Source organism: Lutzomyia longipalpis, chromosome 1 (assembly GCF_024334085.1).
Source record: "Lutzomyia longipalpis isolate SR_M1_2022 chromosome 1, ASM2433408v1".
Taxonomy (NCBI): domain Eukaryota; kingdom Metazoa; phylum Arthropoda; class Insecta; order Diptera; family Psychodidae; genus Lutzomyia; species Lutzomyia longipalpis.
Window position 1 is genome coordinate 21034920 of NC_074707.1, and position 27499 is coordinate 21062418.

The 27499-nt window shown below is 32.9% G+C and overlaps 1 protein-coding gene across 2 annotated transcripts; it reads left to right on the forward strand.

Moving 5' to 3' along the window:
- Positions 1–1468: 1468 nt before the first annotated feature.
- LOC129796934 (organic cation transporter protein) lies at positions 1469–27294 on the forward strand. Of its 2 annotated transcripts, XM_055839085.1 has the most exons (11): positions 1469–2052; positions 3586–4113; positions 18010–18233; positions 19595–19738; positions 19811–20063; positions 20151–20418; positions 21165–21462; positions 24338–24518; positions 24617–24762; positions 24850–24980; positions 25069–27294. In XM_055839085.1, exons 2-11 carry the CDS (start codon positions 3984–3986, stop codon positions 25073–25075), a joined length of 1782 nt encoding a protein of 593 aa, XP_055695060.1. In that variant the 5' UTR covers positions 1469–2052; positions 3586–3983; the 3' UTR covers positions 25076–27294. The 2 variants fall into 2 exon arrangements, with proteins under 2 accessions (XP_055695060.1, XP_055695059.1); XM_055839084.1 differs by having other exon boundaries at positions 1469–4113.
- The last annotated feature ends 205 nt before the right edge of the window (positions 27295–27499 follow it).

The following is a 27499-nucleotide window of genomic DNA, read 5'->3' on the forward strand; positions in this document are numbered from 1 at the left end:
TGAGTGCTTACGTACCAGAGATATGCTTATAAGTTAATTTAATTTGCTTTAAAGTGTTGTAAACTCCACCTCAATAAATTTATATTTGCTAAAATCAGTTAAAAACTAACCAAGAGGCCCAAGAAGTTAAAAAAGAAATCCTTAAAAATTTGAAAAAGTTAAATCCCATGACTGAAAACGATTAAGCTTTAATCGATTTTTGAAAATCAAATACTTTTAGAAAGGTGACGAATTTACCTTAACAAAAATTAAAATCGGACCAAATTTTTTATGGGCAGTGTATCGACCTATCAACATGGCATATTTTACAAGAAAAACATATAAGTATACCTAATAATTTTTAAAGATCATATTTTCGCAAAAAATTTAAAAAAAAAATTAATCAATTTCGGGCTAAATAATTTAATGATTTTTAGTCGGTGCATTTGCATGAAAAATGTAGTTTTCAAGATGCCGCTTTCTGGATAAACACTTGGAGAATGTCGGTATATTCCTCTCATCTATGTACATAAATAAAATGTAATAAATAAATTCAAACGTCACAGGTATGTAAGTACATATCACCTATTCTTACGAATGAATAGGTATGTACTACCAAGAAAGAAACTAATTTGAATAAGTAAATAACATCACACGTAATTGATGGAAATGATTGATAAAAATGATATCTACTGAAAATTTCCATATTAATATTAAATTAATTATACTTATCTTAAATATGACTATATATTAAATAATTTGCATGTTTGTGTAGGAGGGGAAATATTTTATTAAATGATACAAATATTTTAGTTCTATACCCCTGGCACAATTCAAGAGGATGGAGAATAAATTTACAATTATTGCGGGATTTTATAGCTTTGAGAATTTTGATTAGACCCCAAACATGCCTTCTAATCGTTTGCACTTTAATTAGCCATTCAGTACACAGATTGCCAAAAATGCGATGGCATTTATTGGCCCACGCCCCGTACAAGGAAATCAGATTGTTTTCGCGACGAAATTGTTGGTACATTTATTATTTTTCATACAGAAACCATTGAGATGTTAGAACCGCAAATGGATTCTTTGAAATTCACTCACGTTTTCACACAAGACAATATTTAAACATAACTCAATATCCGATAGTTTCTGACTCAAATACTAATTGATAAAAGCTCAGGCGCCGATATATTTTTTTTTATGTTTAAGCATGAAAATGGTAAAATTATCACACATAAATATTTAACTTAATATTCCACAAGGAACTTTAGAGCAAGTATAGGGTGTTGTGATGTGCTAAACAGACACCAAATTGATGGTATTTCGAATGTGGAATAATTGACAATGATATTTTTTTCTGTGCGATGTGTGGTTTTAAAAGTACTCGTAACCACTACAGAAGTTGGCACAAAACTTTCAGTGTGTTAACAAGTGAAGCGACTCTTCCATGGCAATTGATTAAAAGGCGCGACTTTGTGCACTCATATCTCCAGTTGAACTCACAGAGAGAGGAAGATACGTTGAAAATTCACGAACGGGAAAATAGTGCTCGAATGCTTTGAGTATCACCTCTTCTCCTTCATCCATTGACGGGCTAAATTTACCAAGTTAACCGTAATTGTGAATTAATCACAATAAAATCAATTGATTAGTGGATATTTTACTATACGACACTTGTGTGTATACCTCGTGCAGCTCATTCATTGATAAGTGCAATTTGTAATGAGACGCCTAAGTGGAAATATGATTATTATGAAAGGTTAATTAAGTGATAAGTGGACAGAATAGAAAATTACTGTGAGAACTATCTGACACACTGCTTATCGTCATACTATAGTGATTCAAGAGGAAAATCATTTATAGTGAGAATACATAGAGCTTGGAATTTGAATCGCCGTGAAACATCTCAGAAGTTGAGATATTTTTTTTGTGGTTAAAAGTTAATATTGGAAAAGAAAAATGTGTCTTGTTACTTGAGAATAAGGTACTGGGTACTTCAAGGCTTTGTAAGCTGTACACTCGCTACATGGGCAGAATGGTTGGAAAATCGATGAAAACCAGCTGCATTTTGTGGGTGAAACTTGGATCATTCCATCCCAGCGATTTTTTTATGCCTCAACTCTTTAACCCTTACACTTCTTTGAAAAAGTTTTATGCCAGATAAGTGATTTTTAACAGAATTTTCTCTGTAGCGGTAAAGAGGTGTGTTTGGGGTGTCTAAATACCCTAAAAATATCAAACAGTTCAAGTTTTCTTTGAAAAGTAAAGGAAATTGTTTCCAGGTTAAAAATTACATATAAATACAACATAAATTGAGTTTACGAGCGCTATAAAAAGTCAAATATTAGAATTAACGTAAAACGTTAGAAGAAATCGTCAAGTTTTTCAATCAGAAACGTTAATCGTTAGAAACGAAATCGTAAACGGTAAATATATGAAAGATGGGAAAAAGAATTTTAGGAAAGATACGAAAATCTTTAGAAAATAAACTTCAAACGAAAAAAATACATCAAACGTTAGAAAATAAACAAACTGTCTAAAGCTGATCGAATGTAAAATCAGTTTAAAATTCTAAATCTTTTTACCGATTTTTACAAATTCTTTTTATAAAAAATAAATTTTCTTTCTAAAAACACTCCCTACAGCATACATATTTATGGCTACGCCCCTGATTGTCTCAAGAATGATTTGCATTGCTTCACCCTGTCTTTATCTAAAATGTATAAATGAATAAGTTTACTCATATCTGTTATTAATAAATTTTAATTTATGAATTCCTTCTGTATTGCATGATCCCAAAATTTTTTACACGTGTGTAGCGAAATACACTCGGGCGAAATACACTCACGGCACTTCCCTCTTGCAACAGTTGCAGCAATTCAATCAACTGGGACCTATGCATATTACTGGCACTTATTCTACATATATACCAGTACACGTACGTGCTAGAGAGAGTGTATCAGAGGAGTGTGACGATTATTCAATAAATTTCAGTCAGTTTAGATTAAACTGTGTATACGTCACCACTAGAGGTATTCTTTTTCCTTCACTTCTAACTGCATTATACAAACATAGAACAATATCATGAGATATATAGGTATATAATGCTGTACATATTGATAGTGTCCAACAGTACACCTTCGTGCTGGATTTTCATTCATCAACCTTGAGCATTGTGCTAGCGGGTGAAATGAGGAAGGGGGGGGGGGAGTGGGATGGCAAAAGAAAATCCTTAATCCCTTTATTTAATTAATAAACTCCCGCTTACATAGCCCAAAAGACGTTATAGAGAATGGGGTGAGCTTTCCAATATATACAAGTCAATCGCCAAAGGGGTTTCAGCTGCGTGGATCAAGGGAAATACTATGAGTTTAGTCACGTAATCGGAACGAATGTGTTGTGGGAAGGCCTAGCTAGAGAAAAGTTCATGAAACTCTATCATCTCACCCAAAGCGGAGAGATGTGCGAAGACTAATGAGGCAAATAAATTTGCTGCGCGATCCTATTGGGGGCAATTAAAGTGTGACTTGTGCATTTTTTAAACACCAACGATTAACACTCAGCCACGAAATGAATTCTTTGGATTGTTTTTGAATTTTACAGAATACAGTACCACGCATCTCCTTTTACTCAAAAATTCCAAACCACACATGTTAAACAGTGAACTCGACGGGGGTAAAAAAAGTGTGAGAATAGTGGACAGAAGACAAGTGAAATCATCACTTAGTCAATAATTAATTAATCAACAATTTGTGCCATCCAAGTCTGCTACCGCAAAGACGCGGAGTATCGCGAGTTAACAAATTTATTAAACAAAAATGTGGTGATAAGTAAATGTTTGATTCTATTGTTTTTTCACACGAACACGCTAAAATTGAAGGTACATGTGTGGTGAGACAGCAGCATTTTGTATATGAAAAGATCTTGGCAAATGAATTTCATGCACAAGTGAATTTCACAAAAATTAAACCACGTGCAACCGGATTAGCAAAACATCAATAATGAAGGAACAACAAGATTTTGGGAATATGCAGGGTCCCATTGAGGCCAACAATGGGGAAATTATTGCATTGCTTGAATGTGAAAATTGTGGAATAGCCAGTTGCAGCAAGGACAGACATCACGATGGAGGTAAGGAATCCCCTGTTACCTAAATTATGGGTGTGCGTAAAAAAAATATTGAGCCAATTTTAATCTTCTTCAAAAATCATAAACAAAATTCGAATTTAGTTCGTTTATTCCTTACTTTTATTCGAAATTACGGGGTCGATTTTGTTAAAAGTCTTTCCTTTTATTTCATCCTGAATTTCTTTGTAAGATTTTGGCTGTTGATGATTATAAGATCGTTCTATTGGCGTACAATAAAACGGATACAGTCATACCTCGCATAATCATCTCTCGGTTAAACTATTCGCACTCATTAGTTTTAATATGCAAGAAGAGCTTAACCAAGTGATGATAAGCGGGGTATGACTGTATCAAAGATTTTTTATTCCATAAATCTTTAAGAAAAGTCTTTATTTTCTAAAAAAGAAATATTTCTCATTTTTAGCATGAAAAATATTACATTATTTTTTTTTTAAGAATATACCAATAATATTAAAACCCTCAAATTGTAAGAAAAAAAGATTTTTTACAGAATCGATCGATTCGAGAATTTTTAGATCTTTTTTTAATTGCAACTTCAAAAAACAACACAGAATGTCTGTGTGTCTAATATGTATGTTTATTTATAATGTATGTAGGTACATGTTTGCATGTCTAAGGAAAATGAACTCAAAGTTCATCTATCTATTCTAATTGCATTTTACGAGCGTGAATTAAAAGTTGTGTCTCTAAGATAAAATATGTAATTTTATGCTATCATTGTTAAAAAAAAAATATGCCTATCTGTGACCACCCAATTAACATCCCAATACTAAGAAACACTTAAAATGTACATTTAGAAGCAAAAAGAGCTCTTCTATAGTCAATGAATAGACAATGTTATATGAATAATTAATCATTTGCTAAAAATATATTATCATGATGCTTTTCATGTGATGGGGAACGATATTATTCAGTTTTTATTTTGGTAAATTAGAGAGTCTGTTTTATTGATATTTTTTAAGAACTTTTTAAAGCCAATTTTAAAGTAAACACAAGAGCATTCAGGAAGTGATAAAAATTATGATAATACTGATAAAATTTATATAAGAATTTTTATTGATCTAAAACCGAAACATCAATAGAATTTTAGCAATATTATAAAAAAATAATAATATTATTCTGTGTTAAAAATAGAGAGAAAAAGTAAATTTCAATTGTTATCTCGTATAATAATAAAATTCCATTTCTGTTTTGCTATTATATAGTTTTTTCCAAGTCAATTTTCCTCACGTAAAACTATTCAAATATTGCAATAAAGACACCAAGTTTTTCTTACATATTTTTACAATTTCACGTCTGTGGCAGAGTTGTGGTTCATTTTCTTATTGAGAAATATTGCAATTAATTGGAGAGATAATATATTTTGGAGGCTTTTACAACATCAAAAAAAATTAAAAGCATTATGCCTCTTTAGTGTCGTGTGATTCATCATTTTCAAGCACTTGAAGTGCTAACAATTTAATAAAAAGGTATTTCATTAACGCCAATAAACAATTTCTATTGAAAGATCAAACATCACTTTTACAAGACGTGATCCTATCTTTACTGTACTTCCACGAAATGCCAGTTTTTTCATGTTTACGCAAATGATAAAAGCCCAAAATATATACGACAAATCTGTTGTACCTCTTTTTATGATTTCTTGAGTAAAGATTGAATTTTCAATTGGATCGTGCTTTTTATGGGGGTGCTAAATGATTTGCAAAAATATTGTTAGAAGTTCCTCATAATATGGGCTGATTTTGTGGGAGTGTTTAGGCTGACTTTGAGCGTTGCGGTTGAGAAATGCACAAAAAGCCAAAATGATGTGTGAACAGATGGATAAAAGACAATTTTTGGTGAGGAATTTTTTTACTTTTATTTGCACATGAAAATAAATAATGTGTGTAATAAATATAGATTTTGGTGAATTAGTTTTTTGACAATGTGCTCGACAGATCCCCTCTAGACGCGGAATACAACATTCTTTCGGAGCCATTTGTAGGCAAATTGCATGAGTTCCTGTGCTGTGAATTCATCTTGATATTCCACATTTGGATCCTCCTCTGGACCAATTGGGAGAAGTTCAGCAGATGTTAGGGGGTGTTCCTCGACTGTTACAACAAATTTCTCTGGTCGCTTTGTTGGTCTTCTTACACCCGTTGGAACACCGCTATTATCACCAGACTGGGGCTTAGTAGGGGTCTTGGAGGGTTCCTTAACAGGACCAGTAGTGGAGCCTGCAGCAGAACTGGCAGCAGTACCCACAGCAGCACCAGCAAAAACTTGCTCTAAGGTGAGATCCTCGTGACCAGCTTCTGATCCTGCGGGAACTTTCCCAGTATCCGTCACATCATTGGGTCGTGTTGTCTTCTGTGGAACCTTTCCATCTTCTTCTGGTGCCCAACCATCATCATTTTCTTCTGGGTAGTGAATAGTTGTTGTATCGCGACGATCACGCTTTAAGGGCTTATAGATGGTGTCTTCTGACTCATCATATTCCTCCGCATCAGCAACACCCCTTCCTTGATGATCCACCACGACTGGCTTACCATAAGATGATGTGTAGACTTGAGATGTGTAGTCAATTACAGGCTTCAATTCAATCTCAGATTGGTGTCCCCCCTCAACATGCTCTTCAACGTGTTCCTCCACTTGCTCGTCGCTATGATGCTCCTCCTCGGGCTTGTGGAATTTATCAAACTTATGCAGGAACTTCTTGTGGGGGATACTGAAAATTGTCTCATGGTGACCATTGGGTTTGTGCACAACCACTTCAATTGTCGTGGGTTTCTCATCTCCGACAACATGCGAGAAAATCGGCTTATTCTTGAGATGCTTGATGAGTTCACTGAGTCGGAAGTGTCCCAGCCGATCGAGAATTGGCTTGACATTGTGATTCACAGACTCATGGAACCCATGCACGAGATCATCCAAACTGAAGCGCGCAAGGCTCCTTTCCAGCATTTTGCCCACATTCATCTGATAAGCCACAAATTGTCACAATTAGTTGGGAATTTAAACAATTTTCAGCAATTATACTTTCACTTTTTTCATCATTCGCTTTCTTACCTGAACATTGTCAATTTTCTCAACAGGTAATTCCTGAGCCTCAATGGCAATTGGGGCTAAATCATTTACATCATCGGAATTTGACTCGGAATTTTTAAGCACTGGTCCTGCATTTGTTATGCTAAGCAGGCACAATGAAATTCCTATTACAATTATCTGGAAAAATAAAATAAAATTTATGCGATTAGATAAAAGATTAAATTCTTATAATGATTTTGAATTTATAGAGAAAACTGGGGTGGTACAAGTCACACAAGGAATTTATGTTTTTATTCAACTTTATTAAATTGCCTCATTTCTTCCTCATCTTTCCCTATGTATTTTCAAAAAAAATACTGCATATACATAATTTCAACCCGAAGACCTTAGGGAGGGGTGGGAGTTAAAAAAAAACATAATTTCATAATATCTAAATTTAAAGCAACTTTGCACTTAGGCTCTACTAGTTTCAAGTTAAAATCTTTTGTTGATCTTTCATTATACTTATACATTATTCCATAAATTCTTTAGTACCTAAGTAGAACTATGATGCGAATTAATTTGAATTAACTGTAGACAGTTGTTATTTGTATATAATTTTTTAATATTTTATTAGCATTTAAAATGTATATAATTTTTACATCAGGAAATAAAAATAACAAAATAAATAATTTAATATTTGTCGCATAATTCACACTGTGAAAATATACAAGAACCTAGCACAACGACAAACACAGAGAGTCTGTTGTAGTTAAGAGGAACCAAGAGCAAATTCAGGAGAGATTATCTCATTCAGTGGCGTAAATTCTATTAAATAAGTGCAGTGATTGCTTGTTGATCCCATTAAGAAGCTCTCCAGCATTAAATTATTTGATGGGCAACACTTTAATATGCTCCAAACCACAGTGTACCCCCAGGGAGACCACAATATTCTCATCACCACTTACATTCTTCATGATGTGTGCCTGGGTGAGCTTCCAAAAACTTCCTCCAAGATGTTCTATTGAATTTACGTAGCACGCACTTGAAACACTTTTGGGTACTTCCCTTGGGTATACGAATCACTCGAGTGTCACACTGCGGCAGCCAAAGCACAAATGACAAGGTACCGAGGTGGAGTGGATGAATTTATTCCACTTGAAAAATCCATTAACATCCTGGAAATTTAATTACAGTTAGAGATAAATGGGTCACATTGGGAAAATGAGCGATTATGCCAAAAATCACATTTCACCAATTTCACTCCACATTTTTCCCGAGAGATTCCCCCACTTTGGCCTTCTTAAAATGCTCCCAAAATCTTCCATAAGTACACACTTTGAGTAAGAAACAATTTTCACTTTCCATTTTTATGTGCTCTGCTCATGTTGCATGTAGATATCTAAAAAGATTTCTTACAATTCGACATGTAAAAAAATAAACTTTCCTTTAATAAATCTAAAGATATTTGCTAATGCAAAGATTTCTTAAAATTTTTAAAATATGTAAAAAAAATTCAGAAAGCAATGTTTTTAATATTATTTTCCGCGGTCTCTTCACTGATAACTAAATTCTAATAGAACTCAAACTAATTTCTAAAAGAACATTGATTAAATCTTTCTTGAACTAATTTCTCATAATTTTCTAGTTAATCGAATATAATTTTTTTTAAAGATTTCTAGGACCATTTTAGTAACTTGATTTAGTCCAGTCTTCTCTACAATAAAGAAAAATTATAATAGACATTTGCAAAGGAAGTGAGGCATAAATTTTTCGTAAGGAGATCTCTTCATATTAAGATTTTATCTGTGCTATAAAGAATCTAAAAGAGCTTATCATGAGCCTATTTTGAATTAAATTAAACTCATTATATTCGAAATCAATATGAATGGAATTGTATAGAAAAAGAATCATGAGAATCAACAGTCTAATATTTGATTAAATCGTTTTACATACTTTCGGGCATTTTTCTTTAATACAAGCGGTACGCAACAATATGTGGAGCTTTTTGAGCTTTTTCATGATTTTGTGATAAAAATTATTTGGCGCAATTTATGGCTTCACTTTGTATATAGCTACAATTCTTTCTTCTTTTATTACATTTCTCGTAACAATGAGTCTAGTAGAGCTCCCACTTAAATTGCAATAAATAGCAAGAAATTAAAAGATACTTAAAGTAGAGTGTAAACTTGACCATTTTTAACTACTGTGGAAAATAGTGCAATTTTGTGTGTGTTTAGAATGAAAATTAGGGAAAATCATAGAAGTTGCTCCATATTACCTTCTTTATAGAACATAATTGAATTGCAAATCATTCATATTTTTAATTATCAAATATTTCACATTGATATTAAAATTTTATCTTTTGCGTGCATAGATCATCATCCCATTTCCATTTTCCTGTTAATTTTCATGCTTTAATTCATTTTAATTGAAAAATCTCATCACGACAACTGTTATTATGTTTACTACTTAAATTAAAAATAAATTAATTTATTTAAATCCATTCACAGACTTATATAATTTTAAATAAAATTATTTTTAGACTTCCAAGATCGGACAGATCTTTATCACAAATTACCAATTAATTTACGTGTGCCGTGTTCAGTATATTTAATAATCGTTCTTTCATGACCCATGAATTTGATGAGATTTTTCCGATTTTCCCTCGCCTTAGAGTTTAATAATGTAATTTATGGGTATTTTACGATAATACCCAGTAATGACATGAGCAATAAACAGTTTTCTTGGACCATTAAAATGGTGTTTGATTTTCAATTGCCTTTGCCATTTATAGCTATATCTACATATGGGTAATCCGCACAGGTGTTGCATGGTGTAGGTGGGAAAATATTGTGAAGGTACAAAGGTATGAGAGACTGTGTCTACAAATTTTAAATACACAAAAAAAGTAACAAGCAAACCCCTCTAGCAGATTTCTTTGACTCACAGAGCCACCCTGCTGAACCTACCCCCAACCCCATTGAATTGAGAGAGCACATGCTCTCTCTCGGCGCCTGAAGTGCCATCCCTCCAAAGTTATGGGCTTAGTCCGGAGAATGAGTAAGGCAGACGCGTCCACCCTCCGCAATCTCAGCGATGGTGAATCCATCAGTGCTGTCTCTCTGTATACTGTAGCCTTTGGAGAGTTCGCCAGCAATCGGGGGATACATTCACTCTCGTACAGAGTACATCCGACACACAGCAGACTCGCACGTTTCCCACCGCTTGGTTTTGCGGAATTGGAGGAATCACTACGAGTCAGTCACTCTCGCGATACCGTGGCGATATCATGCTTCTCTTGGCAGCATCGTGAAAAATCGCTAGAACGCATATCAAAGTAGTGTGGCATCCCACCACAGGCATCGTTCCTCTAGGCACGTTTCACGGTCGTAAGTGAGATTTTGTGGTCAACCAAGTGCTTCTTGATTGAATTTAGCCTAAAATTATCTCCAATTCACGAATTTTTTTATGTTAAAAAATAATTCAAGATTATTAAATTCTTTTATGCTATTCTTCTTTTTTTGTGAGTGAAGTAATTTTACCGTGAAAAGATTGCAAAAGTTTACTTTCAATCTGCGTGAGGTTTTCCTTAAAATTCCACGAAAGGATGTGCTGCATATGATAGCATTTAGACGTGAAAGAAAAGAGCTTTATTTGCAACTCGCATTTTGAACTTTCTATCATATACAAAAATGAGGGAAAATTATGGAAATTGATATGGGAAATGGGAAGCATTATTAATGACAAAAAAGAAGACGGTGAAGTGAAGACATGTTTATGTGAGAAACATTTTGTAACGATAGATAGCATACGAGGTGGATTCTTTCGCTATTCAGTCTGATAGGGGAGATTTTCACGTTACCACCCCCCAAACACAAGACATAAGGCAAAGTGAATGTTGGTCTCGCGAGAGATAGCGGCTGTTTGAAGGGAGCTTGTGTTTAGGTGAAAAGAAAACACCACAAAAGAACCACTTTTCCCTCTATTTTGTACAATATTGCTGGAGAAAAGAGACATTATTTACATATTACTGTACCCATATATAGTTGAAATACTCTAAAAGTGAAGATACACATTTGTATTAAGAGTTGCAAGAGAAGAAAGAAAGAATTGCCAGGAGATTCTGAAATTGAGACATCAACAATAGAGACAGGAAAGCAAGGTACCTATATTATTCAAGTTTATATGTCTTCCCATATCACTCACCCTCAAAGTCATTTCATCCCTCATGTGAGAGAGAGTTGTGTTCTCCATGGAGTATGCCAGTGAAAGGATTAAGATTTCGCGTGATGCTCAATCTTCAAATTAAACAGTGTAGAAATAATACGCTTTCGCATGAGTTTACTGTTCCTCACACAACTTCCTTTTGCTAAAATGATTGCTTTATGATGTTGTTTTGCTGATGGAATAGGAATAAATTGTATCTACTTGATGAATTACTTGGTACTTATTTCACATTAGCGAAAAGACCAACTATTAATATTTCTCTTGTAAAATAAAAATGTTTTATTTTTTTTTTGACAAAATACTTACGTTGTGTTGATAAGTCCAGTTTTTGTGCACATATCAAATTTAATAATTTAGTAGAAAATTAATAATTTTAATTGATTTATTAAGGTAATTTAAAATTAATAAAAAAAAGAAGCGTTCGGATTCTGCAATAAGATACCATTAACAAGGAAACATCTTTCCATAATAAGATTCAAAGATCTAAAAAATATATTAGAATCTAGACAGTAATTATTCTAATTATAATATCCCGGAAAGCTTTTTTCAATTTGGATTCTTATCAAATGTTTTAAAAATCGCAAAAAAGTTAAGCATTAAATTAAAAATAAAAGTTTTTATAAACAAGCCATATAATATTATATGGGTAAAGATAACTCATGTCGGCATCTAACTCTAACTACCTAAGCTATAAAATAAGTTACGTATCCTATTGTTATTGTAGTGATGAAAACCAAATCATTGTAATTATTTAATTAAGAAAAGTGGTGTCATTATGCACTAATGATTTCGTTAGACAAGTCATTTTCATTTTGCAAAAAATCACTTATTTTCAATTTCCTTAGCAATAACGCCTATAACGTCATAAATACATATAACGTGTTTAGAAAAAAAAAATTCATTGATTTCTCATTTTAATAATTAATGTACAAATTATAAATAGTCATATAGCATTATATCAGTACTTAGCATTCCTAATGTTAATGTCTTGTATTACGTAGATAGTATTTACTTAATTTTAGTCATTTTAGTAAAATGATTCAACTTTATGCTAATAATATAAAATTTAATGAATAAAAATTCATCCTATATTCAACAATGAATAAATTTTAAGAATAAACTGAGACTGGTTTTAAATAAACCCACTCACGTTATGTATATATTAACCATATATTTGCTAAATTAACTTTACAAATCATAAATATTTTAACAAGTAAATATCTTTAATTAAATAATTTTCATAATTTCCATGCTATTGCTTAGTTTTTGAGAAAAGATTTATCTTTTAAAGTTAAATGAGATCTCGTCGAGGTTTATATTATAACGTTAGGAAAGCTTTTTCGCTATGAGAAAGTATATGTATGTATATAATATGTACGCTGTGAGAAAATTAAGACAGGTAATTATCAGGGTTACCTTAATATCCTGTTGTAATGTAATAAGGGTTAATAGATCTAGGAGCTCAATATGAGACTTTTCTTTTCTTTTCCTACAGACTTAATGACTTAAGTGAAAAAAATAAAGAAAAGGCAACGATCTTGGGAAGTTAACAGATTAAGTACAAATGAATGAAACTGAATGAAAAGGAATTATTATTTTCTCGGAGATAATGAAAATAGTTCAAGTTAAAAGATGAAAACAAAACAAGAGAATTGAAAAATATATCAGTTGGAATCGCATTCAGTTGATTGAAGATGGAATGGGGAAAACACTGATAACTGGATACTGCCCATAATGGGCACTCTTGCATTGTGTCATCGGACCCTTTTGTATATCTTGTCTCGTGTGATGAATGCGATAGAGTGAGAAAATATCTTAAGCCCCACAGTATCATCTTCTCATCTTTTGAACCTACCTCAACTGCCATTTACTCTTTCCACCTTCCCCATCATACTCTAATATATATGTATATGTACATATTATGTATGTACTTACTTCCTTCCTACATCCTCGCATCCCAATGATGGGGGTACGGCGGATAAGAGAAATGGATTTTGAAGCACATACAGGAATATGTGGGGACAACACTGTCGCTGTCGTGTATTTTGTTTTATGATTGTGATTATGGCAACCAAATAGTCACCCCCACTCCTCGAGAGTTCTCTCAACCCATTGAATATCCCTTCAGGAGGGCAATAAAATGGAAGATGACACAGAAAACATGAATTTACTGGAGAAAGGAAAAATTAATGACAACAGAGATGGGAGGTCACTCAAAGTGATAAAATTAATTTTTCCTGCTTTTTTTTTCCTTTACCAACATTGAGGCAACATACCCGGAGAATATGTGTCTCATCCAGTAGCGATATACTCGTGAACTGTCTCGAATGATAGCCCAAAATCACCGATAAGTTTTTACATGAACTTCTTTTTGCGCACAAAAGCTCTTTGTGAGACCTATAAAAAGAATTTTCGCAATAATTTGTATATTTTTGTATTAAGATGTTCTCAACGTCATTCAAATTTGATAATTTAATTACAAAGCTTCTTTTTGTGCTTAAATATTTTATATGTTTTAAACTTTTTATTGCAGTTAAACTATTTTAAAAAGCTTTCAATATTTAAATAATTAATTTCAATATATATAATCCTAAACAGAATTGTTTGTAAACACTTAAAAAGAAAACAAAACTATTCGTACAACTTGCATGTTATTTTTTCTGTGGATAAACTGTGAAAATAAATACACACAACACTATGCATACATTCTACATAATATTCTAGCACAAAATATGCTTCAACACTTTATTAATGCTGGCATTCGAGTTAAATTGTTCTCAATTTTATGAAAAAAAATGAGGCACAATGAAAGCGAAAAAAGAAAATGATTTTTAGTTTCCTTGTGCAACCGATAAAAATAATCTTAAGGCGGATACCAGGCGCCTCCATCGAACACCAGGCGCCTTCATCTTGTGGTCAAGTGATATATTTATTATTTCGATTCTCCTCATGTTGTAAATTAAGCAAATTTTAATTATTGTTTCAACAATTTACCATTCTCAAGATGGTCCGAAGGTTACATCTTCTCCACACATGAGAGACCTTTTCATGTCTTTAAATCCTTTTGTGAAAAAATAAGATTAAAAGAAACCGCTATTAATTGGCACTTTTAGCGTTTGCATGGAGGAGTATTTGGGATAGAACCAATCAATTGTGTGATTAGCATGTGGAAACAATCTGATGATTTTTCAACGTGCCCGCCAGGGGAGTGTATTTTCCGAATGGTGTGTGGGGGAGGGTGCCAAATAGACACAAGTGAGCATTTCACCAGTGCGTAAACAATAAAAATCGCTTGGAGATGAGCCAAAAGATTCTCTGTTATTCAATACATGTGAGATGTCTGAGGAGACACCGCACGAGTGTGGGCACAAAAAATGAAGAATTGTATGATAAATTCTCAAAAAATTCAATTTTCAAAGTCTTTTTTCACAACGTATTTTGTCTGTTATGTATATATTCCCTGTGCCCCATTACTTTCTCGTCCACATCCTATACCACTCATCCACCCACTCATCTACTTCAAGTGAATTCCTCCCGTAGCACAAATCTCAAGTATGATGCGCCCGTGAGAACAAGAATTCCAAAACAACAAATATTTTTATCAAATTACTTATTGATTAAGTGAATAGCAGCTGGAAGAATGCCAATCACGTCATTAAATGCCAATTTAGTTTTCTTTGAAACCCTATTCCATCATTAATATTTGATATACAATTTCTTGGAAATATCGTATAGCTTTCCTTGAATTGTATAGCATTTATTGGCGCTAAAAGAACTTTCTCTCTGCTATCATTTTGTAACACCTAATCTGAAAATAGAAATTAATTATTTCATTTTTCAAGGAAAAAAAACTTTTATCGCAATTTATCATTTAATATTTAATTTGGAAAAGAGTTTTTATTCTTTTTTGTATCTAAATTTTAAATATTGTGGAATATTTCTTTCCGTTCAAATTGCATTTGATTTTTTTGAATAATCAGCCTGAATCATTCTAATTTAATCTTAACTGCTCTTTTATCTGACTAAATTCACATTTAAAAAGATATTATAATAAATTATTTTACTGCTCTGTCTAATCTTTTTGCTGTAGAAAATTTTTAAAACTTCAGATTACTGTCTAAAGAAAAAAGAATTAAATTTAATTAAATAAATGCAACAAAGTTTCAAAGAAAACTATCCAACTTTCATTAACAATTTTGTTAATTTAGTAAGTAAAAGTGTCATATGATTGAGTCACTTGTCAATCTTCACATTTTTAATGAGTCTATTAACTACGATGACTCGCGAAGGAGGGAATCATTTTCTCAACCATCCATCAATACACTTTTACCCGTGACAATTTCACTCCAACATTCGTCATTTTACGTCTGCTTATGCGTGCAAATATGTAAATCTGTCCAAGGTTCTTTTCGAATGTTTATCTTTTTTTTTTGTATAAATTCTTATCAGATTTAAATAAATAATAAATAAATTCAAATACGACTAATTCGTGTGTAATGTTTTCTTCGGGGTTAGCCCAATTTGTTATAATTATAGCAATTATCATTGTTGAGTGTTCACTTTTGATAATATTGATAACCTCTACACCATGTAAAACATGCTAAAGACGTACATTCTTTTATGATTGGTGTGTAGCATTAAAATGGAACACGCTATACCGCCACCAGTGTGTAATTTATCTATAAAATGTCGAGTTTAGCAATTGTGGGTTTTAAATGGAAATTGATGTCACAAAGAATTTGATTTTTTTTCTAATTGTTCACGGCAATTCTCTAATCCATAAATAATTGTGACTATAATAAATTTATGCACATTGGCAAAACAAATTCGTCACGCTGTAAAATTCTTGTTTTCATTATGCAAGAAAAATTGCATATACATATACAAATCTTATCATAAAAAGCGCGAGTAAATATTTTTATTTGTGTTTTCATATTAAAAAAAAAAATAAACACGATCTTACACTAAAACAAACTATTAGGTAATTTAATTTGAATGATTATTGTTTTTTATTTGCTGTAAAAGTGCAGAATACATCACTTTGGACATTTAAGAACATGCTCTAATGATGGTCAAGAAAAAATGATATAATTTCTTAAAAATGCAATTTTTTCCCACAAATAATATTATTTAATCATTCTTCTAAGAAAATAGTTTTAACTCTTTTTACTAGAATATCCTTGAATTTACATTTTTGCAAATGTTTAGAAAAAGTGAAGAGACAAGATTTTAGCTGTGTTTCTTTCAGACACAGCTTTTGTGTACCGAGCAAAATCGAAAGTCGTCAGATCGGGCTCAAACTTGGGATGAGCACGAATTAGGGTCCCCACATTCCAAAAAACGTATGCGCCAAAAAAATTTTTTTCCGGCCGTCCGGCCGGCCGGCCGGCCGGCCGTCCGCCGTGGTTCAACCATAAATTGCAAGAGAACGGTAATAGATAGAGACTTGCGGTAAACGGCAAAGTTTAAAAGTCGACTGGAAGACGTCTGATTATGACGTCAAATTTTACCCCCCACCCCCCCGTCCGCCATTTTGAATAACCTCAAAATTTTGTTTTCGCTATATCTCAGCCCCTGTAATAGCTAAAAATCTGAAATTTTTATATGTTGTAGGGGCCACCAAGAGCTTTCCAACGATATCTCATTTTCGAAAATCGGTCAAGCCGTTTAGCCAATATGGCCGCCACAATTTTTCATCGAAAATCGACCATAACTCGAAAACGGCTTGACCGATTTTGATCAACCCGGGGTCAAATGAAAGATCTCAACAAACCCTACAACTCTCTAGAACATCCGAAGTTTCAAAAGTGACCGCTAGGGGGCCAAAAATCAGAAACAAAATTTTCGATTAGTTTTCGATGAATATCTCGAAAACGGCGACATAAATTTTCTTCATTTTTCGATATGTTATAGCTGACCATATTATCTAGCTCCATGCCAAAAATGAAGAAAATCTATGGATCCGTTCTCGAGATATAGCCTTCCAAAGTTGACATGTCATATCTCGGGTTCTACAAGTCCGATCTTGATCAACTCAAGCGCAAATGAAAGGTTTCGAGAAACCCTACAAATGTCTAGAACATTGAAACTTTGAGAAATGAACGCAAGAGGCGCTAAAGTCAAAAACAAAGTTTTCGAAAATTTCGAACTCGAATTTTTCGAAAATGGCGACATAAATTTTTTTCATTTTTCGATATGTTATAGCTGACTTCAAGACCTTTCAAACAAAAAAAAATTTATGAAAATCTATGGATCCGTTCTCGAGATATGGCCTTCTAAAGATTTCTTAGGGTATGACTTTTCTACTTTTCCTGACTTTGCGCGTTTTTAAACTAATTCGCGTTCTAGTTTGCTCTCACAAAATTGGTAACACTGAAAGAAACACAGCTCTCGTAAGCTTGGTCAGCTTACCAGTACATTTAAATATTTTTTTCTGTTGATTTTGTTTGCAACAGTGTATATTAGCTAAAGAAACATGCACACGCGTTCAAGACTTGATAAATTGCCTATTAATGGATTTTCTGATAAACTCAACACCATAACTAACAATAATTCTCGGGCTATTTATCAATAAAAATCTAAATAATAGATGCATAATTTATTAATTCCCTCCTCTCTCTCTTTATTGCCTTCTTGCAGCCACCATGATCAAGTCAAAATCAACACAACAAACACAAGCGGGAACAGCCGGAGGTGGCGCAGATGCAAATAAATCCTCCAGCAAGCAAAAGTGTTCAGAAGACGAGTGTGACATCATTGGGGAGCTTATAGGGAAATATGGGAAATGGCAATTTTATATGACTTTCCTCCTTTCGCTTTTTCAAGTGCCAAACACTTTCCACATATCTTCACCTGTCTTTCAGGTAAGTTTTTACGTATTGCATGCATACTAATCATACACCTGGCTCTTTGTCTTAAGTTTTATAACTCAATAATCTCTTCACATTGACCATGGCAACATTTTGCAAACTCGGTGTCAATGCATCATGTGCCAAAGAGGAAAATGTTGAAGCATGTTGAACACAAAAAATTAATGCAACGACCTTGTCGATAATGATTGTCTATATTGAGAGCGATGTAATATAATGTAGAGCAATATATGGGTGGGAGAAACTAAAAGAGCTCAAAAAAATGTATAAGAGAAGGAAACCTTGATGGTCTATGGATTCTGAGGACTTTGACGTAACATCTTCCACTCACTCTTAGTTGGAACAGCAAAATTTCTCAATAGACCGGCAACGAAGCATTGAGATCTCATGTATATAGGCAAGAGAGTGACAGTGTGCACACCGAAAATTCAATTAATCCCGTCCTCAATCTAAAAAAGTCACTTCTATAGCATCTGATTTAGTAATTTAAAAATCATAAATCACAATGTCACAAGAGTTATATTATCTCTTGAAATTTATGATTTTACTTCCTCACGAGCACTGTGACCAAGAAAGTATGAATTTTTCAACTATCCGCACGCTTGAGTCTCATCTTGAGTTAAAGAGATAAGAAAAAGAAAAATCAAATGCTCTGAAAAGCTCAATTTCATCCACTTGAAAATTGAGTGATAACCAGAGAAACGGGAAGTCAACTGCAAAAGTTATATACATACTCACAAATCTTCACAATTGATGTCATATTGAGATACATTCTGTTACAAATTTTATTTTATGGTATCATTTAATTTAATAAGTTGATTGGTTGTGAAATAAATTATATTTTCTATTATTTGTACACTCAAAATATCATTTTGAAAAGGTCATGGCATTTAAGGGAAAGTCCTCTAAATAACATCATAATATTTATATGGGTACGCTGGGATTTGTTTTTTGGATGAGATAATTTCTTCCAGAATTCATTGTTCAATATCTATGTATAAATAGGGAATATCAGCTTAATTCTGACCTTTAACAGATTGTAATGAGTGGAAAGAAATAGAATATAATACATATAAATAAATTTTCTTAAATTAGTCAGCATTATAATGTACCTTTTTGTTCATAATCGTCATAACGCTCCAAAATAATATCGAGTCCTATTTGTTTGTTTGAAGTCTTTTAGAAGTAATCGTTCGAAAAAAAATCAAAGATGTCCGAATTAAGCTATTTTCCCCTATTTGTGGTTCAATAATTTTGAAACTCTAAAAGAGAAAAATGTACTTTAAATTAACAATCCAAGAAATCTTTTGTGAGTGTTCAATAGAGAAATAATTCTTCCTTTTAATTTTCTACAGGCTGCTCACAAAAATTACTGGTGTCAACGACCAGCTGAATTGAATCAAACCCCAGTAGAATTGTGGAGGAATATAAGTCAATCAGAGGATAATTGCCATCAAATTAATTACAAATGGAATGAAATATCATCTGATCAAATATCGGTGAGTTATATAAATTTATTCAGCATCCAAAAGAGCTTCAGAATCACTTAAAATTTAACAAATCTTTTACAGAGTGACTTTAGGCCACCGAGTAATTCATCTCAAATTGCGTGTAAAAGTTGGGAGTATGACTGGAATGACAATTTAGGGAATACGTGGACATCAGAATGGGATTTAGTGTGCGAAAAGGAATACCTAAAGAACGTGGCAGAAATGTTTTTTCTTCTTGGTGTTGCTACAGGTGGAATAATATCAGGCTATTTATCTGACAAATTCGGGCGAAAAACCATGCTATTCAATTCAGCTTTTCTTCAGACTATCTTTGGTAGGTTGTTTTCAGAGTTCTTCTTCCTTTTTTTCCCTGAAAGTGAGAGTTAATCCTAATGTGGGAATAATGATGATGAATTTGCAGGAATTGCTCTCTATTTTGCCGACTCCTTTGAGATATACCTAGCACTGAGAACCCTTCTTGGTTTGGTCTCCGTATCCGTAACATATGCCGGACTAATTTTGGCCATTGAGTACGTGGATGGAAAGTGGAGAACAATTGCTGGGATGTATAATCTCTTCCCCCTACCCATATCATATATGATGATTTCGGGAATTGCCTATCTGACACAGGACTACAAAGTCCTCCAACTCTGTATTGGACTTCCAGGAATTTTTCTTTGCTTCCTATGGTAAGTACATTTAATTCCATAATACATGAAATCATAAACTTATGGGCGATGCATAAAAAGCTCAATACAATTTGCTGTTGGTTGGTTTCTTACCAGGCGTCTCCACTGCCAAATCTCATTCATTTAATGAAAGTTTGTTTCTCCTAATAAAGCTCTTCCACAAAGTGCAGCGAAAAGCTTAAAAAATAGTTTTAGAATCTTTATGCGAAATAAAAAAAAACAAGCTTTCCATTCCATAAACAAAAGAAGTGATAAAAAGTAAAAAAATTGTTACATTAAAGCTCGCTTGGTATGTTTTAATTGCGCGCATTTAATTTACATATTGTAATAAAAGTTTTTTTTAGAGTGTGGGATTTATTTTTTATACAATTATAATTACTGTCACACTTTTGCTAATTACTACTGTATATTTATTAGTGGGTGACGTATGATGATAGACATAAAATAAATATATCTCAATAACGCCTCTTGCTGCGAGTTAATATCCCGCACAAAATGCCCTCGGATGAATAATTAAGACGAAACTCTTGTCTTCAAACCAATAAATTGTATCAATTAAATTTTTTTGCATGACCCAAACTTTTAGAGTTGATACTTTCATTTATATAAACAAACATATGTTCCGCGCTGTGACGTAAATTCATCCATATTGCGTGGGAAAATCTCATCAGAGAGAATAAATATTATTTATAGGTAGGAAAACGTGATCTTGTGTGGAAATGACATTCTTCCATGTCTCCTTGCAGGTTTGTGGTGCCAGAATCACCACGCTGGCTGCTGTGCAAGGGACGCATTTCTGAGGTGAAGGAAGTGATAAAGACAGCAGCAAGAATAAATAAACGCGAACTTCCCCACAATATTGAGAAACTCCTTAAACCACCTGACGATGATGAAGCCAATGAAGGATTCACAGATCTCTTCCGGTCCCGGTATTTGCGACTCATAACAATTTGCTTCCTATGTATCTGGTTTACGATGAATCTCGTGTACTACGGCCTCATCCTCAACATGAATACATTCGGTGGGAATGTTTATTTGAACTCGGTAAGTGAGGGTGCGGGGTGGCATCGTGTGTACATTTTGAATGATAAAGAGACAGACGTAAATACGTCACACAGGTATCAATTCTCGTTTCTGGGTCAAGGTAATGTGTCGCTGTAAATACCTATATTTGATTCAGTGTACACAAACATCTCACATTGCTAAACATATAAACATTACTCTCATGGTGTGGCTGTGAAATGCCCCAATTTTCCCTTAATTTCTCTATGATGGCATATGGGGGAGACAGACCAGAAAAATTTGTCAGATTACATTGAAAAAAAATACTTCGTAGGACATTCATGTATAAATTATACAACAGAATATCCCAAATATTTAAAAATTCTTTTCATATTGTATAGTCTGATAAATCACAGCTGAGAATAACTTTAGACCGGATTTAGACAGCTAACATATATCTAAACTAAACACATAACGTAACATTCTTTTTGAGAACGTTAAACTTTCATATATACCTACGTAAATTAAAAAAAGTATATTCGCTTGATTCGCTCCTTTAAGCTCCGAGAATGATAATCAACAAGAATTTAGCTATTAGAAAATGCGCATATATGATTCTAAAATATTGATGCACTTTAATTGTTGCACCACAGAGATCAAGCTCATTAAATCATTTATTTGAAATACAAAATAAAGTAATATGTGCGTTTCAAGTGATCAAACTAAAATAATAATGATTCGTGCACGTAAGTACATACTAGCCGACGTATATAGTTTAGAGTAGGTAGGTACATATTATATACTTGTTGCATGGGTAATTGGACGTCGCGTGGTAAGATAAATACGTCATGAATTTTTTATAGTGCTATTTGTTTTGATTTTCTTTAAAAGGAAATAATAATACACTTAAAATAAAATCTTGTACATAATCTGCTGATGTTTTTACGCGTCTTACAATAACCTTTACAAGAGCAATAATTGAGCTTTCATTGAGTTGATTGCATTATTTTGTATCACAGCCATATCAGAAAATATGAGATTTCGGAATAAAAATAAACCCATTCAGTGTTGAAAAGGTTCCTCACCTCTATTTATAACAACATGATTTTTAATAAAAAATATTTGAAAAATTTCATAAAAAGAAAAATTCTTATTTTTTTTGTATAAGAGAGACCACTCTCACTCTCTGGATAGGTGAAAGTGACACGGGATTATTTCAGGAATTAAATTACGATTTCTATAACCCATTTGCTTTATTTTTTTTTCTTTTACAACTTATGACTTAACCCTTGGAATGCGGAGCGGGGTCGTTGAACGACCCCAGCGCTATATTTCGTGCTATAACTCAATAAATGTAAAAGATAGCGTTCCCATCTTTTGGAAATAAGTTATTTGGTTATCTGAGGAGGTTGTGTAAAAATTTCAGCTCAATCCGACCACCACAAGAAAAGTTATTAAGGAAAATGTAGAAGAAGGGAATTCAAAAATTTGTGTAACGGCCATGTTGCGGAAAATTTCTCAGAATGAAGTTAGTCACATCATGAATCATATGGTTGAAGGGGTTTGAAGGGTTGTGTTTACTTTCTCACTTTACCTTCTCAGTGTCAAAATTATCGCGAATAAGTAGCATAAATCACATTAAAACATAGTCAGAAGCATATAAATGTGCAAAACAATAAAGAATATTCGAGAAATATTGCCATTTATCACGGTGTGGGAAGTGAGGGGAATGTGGGGAATTAGTGAAAAAATAGCAGTTGCGGTCAACTTCGTGGCAAATTTCTCGAGAAGAAATTGTGAAAAATGAGTGAAAAATGTTTTCCCTAATATCTTCTTCTACGTGTTTTGTGGTGGAAAATTTGTGGTGCAAGGGGCAAGAGGACTATATAAGGAATCTATAGGCACTAACCCGACAACTCCAGGTTGTATAGTTTGGGAGAAAATTGGCCCTCTTTTTGGGGTCGTTCAACGACCCCACCTTCGCATTCTACGTAACTACCAAGGCCTCCGCATTCCAAAGGTTAAGTTGACAAGTGTAAGAGAAAAAAATTGGGCACGTGCCAATGCGTGAGAGATAGAATAGAGCCACCCGGGAGAAATTATAAAGAGCAATATAGGCAAGCTGAACTGCACATCATTTAGAACGCCAAAGTCGTCAAAAAGAAATTTATAAACAATAATTTATCACCCACTTGAAGATAATTTATAAATGATGTTTCTTCACTTTATTATTCATAATTGTTCTTTATTTATCTGACCAAGAGTTATTCATATTTTATAACAACACTGTGCGACGTAATTTTGATGAATCGTCAAATGTTTCTGCATGATATTTGCAATTTTTAGAAATTTTTTAAATGATAAGTTTGATAAAATCACATAAAATTCCTAGCAAAACGTTCACATTATTAGCTGCCTCATAGACTCTACGTCAGCAACACATGAAAAAGCCTCAGTGCAAGGTTAATTTGAATAAAAAATACATTACCTATAAATTTCTCCCATAAAATAAATGAAATTCAACTTTGTTAATTATTCTAGTCAATGAAAAATGCTATACACAGTGTAATGACGTTGTTTTGTATGCGCGCATTTTCTTTACGTGAAAATCAAAATTAAATTTTCCTCTAATTTAGTTTGGACATTTTAAAACTTAGGGAAAAATAAGTTTCCGTCTTATTACATTATTTCCTACCTCACGGGAAAATGAAGTGCATTAATTTTCTCTTGTTATACGAGAAAATGCAACCGATATTAGTTTGCAAGAAGAGAGACCTCACAACGTGAGCGACCTTAAGGAAAAGTTAATTTCATTCAATTTGCCTACCACACGGCGAACATTCGCGGGCAAAAGTTAAATATATTACATACATACCAACAACATTTTTTTTATAACTGCCAACTTCTTCTACAACAGGCCTTAGCCGGTCTTGTGGAGATGCCAGCTATTGCAATTGCAATGTACATCATTGGGAGAGTGGGAAAAAAGTGGCTCTTCTGTGCTACACTATTCTCTACGGGGGTGGCATGCTTGTGCGCTGCGATATCGGAAGGAAATGACGATATTCTCTGGCTAAAGATTACATTCGTTATGATTGGTGAGACACAAATCCACTTATACAGTATTATCCGTACACACACCCCATCTTTGTCATACTGACTCGGTATGTAATGTGATCCTTCATTGATCCCACAGGGAAGTTTACTATCAGCGCAGGAAATACAATAATGCCCGTCTATACGGCAGAGCTGTATCCAACCGCAATCCGAAATGCAGGAGTCGGAGCGTGTAATGTGGCAGCTGGTCTTGCTCTCATTCTCACGCCCTATTTGGAGATGCTGGTAAGTCTCCCATTTGCCCTTATCCCCCACATCCTGTCGCACAATAGCTTCTATATAAACTCAACCCAATCTCTGAAAATTCCACAGAATAAAATTGAGAAGCATCTTCTCATGACACTGCTTACTGCATGGACGATTTTTGGTGGGATTGTGGTAATCTTCCTACCCGAGTCGAGAAAGCACACCCCTGCTGTTTCAACTGATGCCGAAGAAGAGCGGTGAGTGCTTTTTCATTTTTTGTTCAAATTCAACAAAATTTTATAACAAAAACCACCAATTAATGCATTTTGAATCCACAATTTGTAGCAATTAAAATTACACATCGCAGAATAAACTCAATAGCGATTAGAAATTGCTAAACGAGAGAGGTGTTATAAACCGCAAAGGAAACAAGAACTTGGCAATTAATTTTAATTTAGATATATAATTAATTTGCGTGTATATATGGAGTGCCCCCCCACACATATAATACTTTCCACCCCTTGTCTGCCTCCTATATGTTTTGCAAAATTGTGTGACAATAATTAGTAATATGTAGTATCAAATTCTGCAAAGTATCGTACATTTTGATCCTTTAAAAATTTCTCAAAAATGCAATGAGAGGGAATAACAATTACATTATTGATTGTTTTGAAAGAAAAGAAATTAAGTTAAGATGAAAAAAGGATCTATATAGGAGTTGAGACTATTTACACTGCCATATCCTATTTGAAATCAAACTGTTTATTTATGTTTTAGAAATATGTGTAAAGAGAAAGTAAATAAGATTTAAAACAATGACGGAGTATTTTTAACAAATAATGGGCCTAATTCAGCGACCAAGAAACCCTTGAAATTTGCTTGAAATCTTGAAATTTCAGTACAAAATTCAAAGATTTCAAGGGTTTCTTGGTCGCTGAATTAGGCCCAATATTATTATTTTTTTCATTGATACAATTTTTTTTTCTTATGCTGTTTGATTTCATGTTTTTATGATTCCGCTCTATCCCTCACGAAACAGATGAAAAAACAAAATCTCACATCTAAACGATTATCGTATATCGTTTATCGATGCAAGATTTTAATTTTTTTCGGTTATACTAATTGTTGAATAGAAGAACCGAAGTATTTAACAATTTCTTAACGATTTCCCTTATTCCAAAACTTTTATTAGAAATTTCCATAATGTAATTTATTATTTAATGGTACCTATCAAACAAATTCAAAGAGATCGGCACTTTCATTAAATATTATAAAGTTTTAAGAATAGTTGGGTATATAGACCCAAATACAAAATATATTTTTGTGAATTTCGATTAATTTTGTTGTCTTAAATCTGCAAAATCATTGAATTTGCGCAACAAAGGTCATAGTGGTTTGTACAGTGAAAAGCTCTCTGAGTACATCAACAGCAAAATAAACTTTACGATGAAAGAGTTAAAAAGAATCGATCCAAATATATAAAAAAATACTCCACATTGTTTTAAATTTATATCAATCAGAGAACTTGGTCAAAACCACAATATTTGTTAATTATAAAAGTCAATTTCTCCCAAAAACCAATCTTGTAAAATGAATCTCGAATTTAAGACAAGAAAATTATAGAAGAAAAAGCATGTGACGTAGTATACTCAAAACATTTCTTAATTCTGTGGACATTGAAGAAGAAATAGAAATAAAACATACATAAGAATATTAACCATTGTAATGTTTTTTTGTGAAATTTGGCTGGTCCAAATTTATAAAAAGTATTGATATAGTAAACAAAATATATAATTATGTAACTAAAAAAAATATAGTTAAAACTAAAAAATTAATAAAATTACTTATAGTGGTCAAAAAATTAATGTTATAAATAGTCATCTTATAGAGAGTATTAAATTATATATATAATCTAAAGTGGTTATAAAAGAAAACAGTTTGATAATAGAATTATAAAATCTTCAGAGAATAAAGGGATATTGTTGTGCCCTACAAAATATCCATCAGCATTTGAGTAAAACCTTACATAAAAAAAGCCAAGTTTTTTTTTCTGTGGGAGGAATTAGTTAAAATGTAGCTGAGTCAAGGCAAAAAAAAGAAGCTTTCTATGTGAAAAAAATATATAAATTTAAAAAATGGAGAAACAAATCGATGACATCGTGAATTAGGAAGTCAATTAAAATATTAACTAAATGTACGTGCAATTTTGCGTTTTGTAAAATTTACATTTCATTTTTTCTATTATTCTGTTAATTGTTGTTAATTATTGTGTAAATATTAATTTATTTGTATAATGGTACTTATAAATAAGTGACCAAATTCTATCATTGAGTATAAAAGTTTAAAAAAATAAAAAGATATACATACATGTATAAATGAGTCAAAGTTATGTAAAGTTGAATATTATTTTTGTACTTACTTGTTATAATACATTTTTTACATAATACATTCAGTGAGATATATTTTTGTTGTTTGTCCGGAAGGAAATTTAAGTAATATCCTAAATAAAAAGAAATAACATTGTGCACGAAAAGTAAATTATTTGAATAAATATGAAAATTGCATTAGTAATGTGGTTGCGTTTTTTTTATTAATAAATTGTTACATCTAATACCAAAATGTTTCCCCATCATCGAGTTAAGGTACTACATACAAGGTTTGAGGAATAAGAGTCACAGATATTGGAAGCGACAATGGAAAAGCCTTTACTCGTTTTCTGAATAGGTAACACCTCATTCGAGGAAACTATCGGGATACGCACGTAATTTTGTACGCC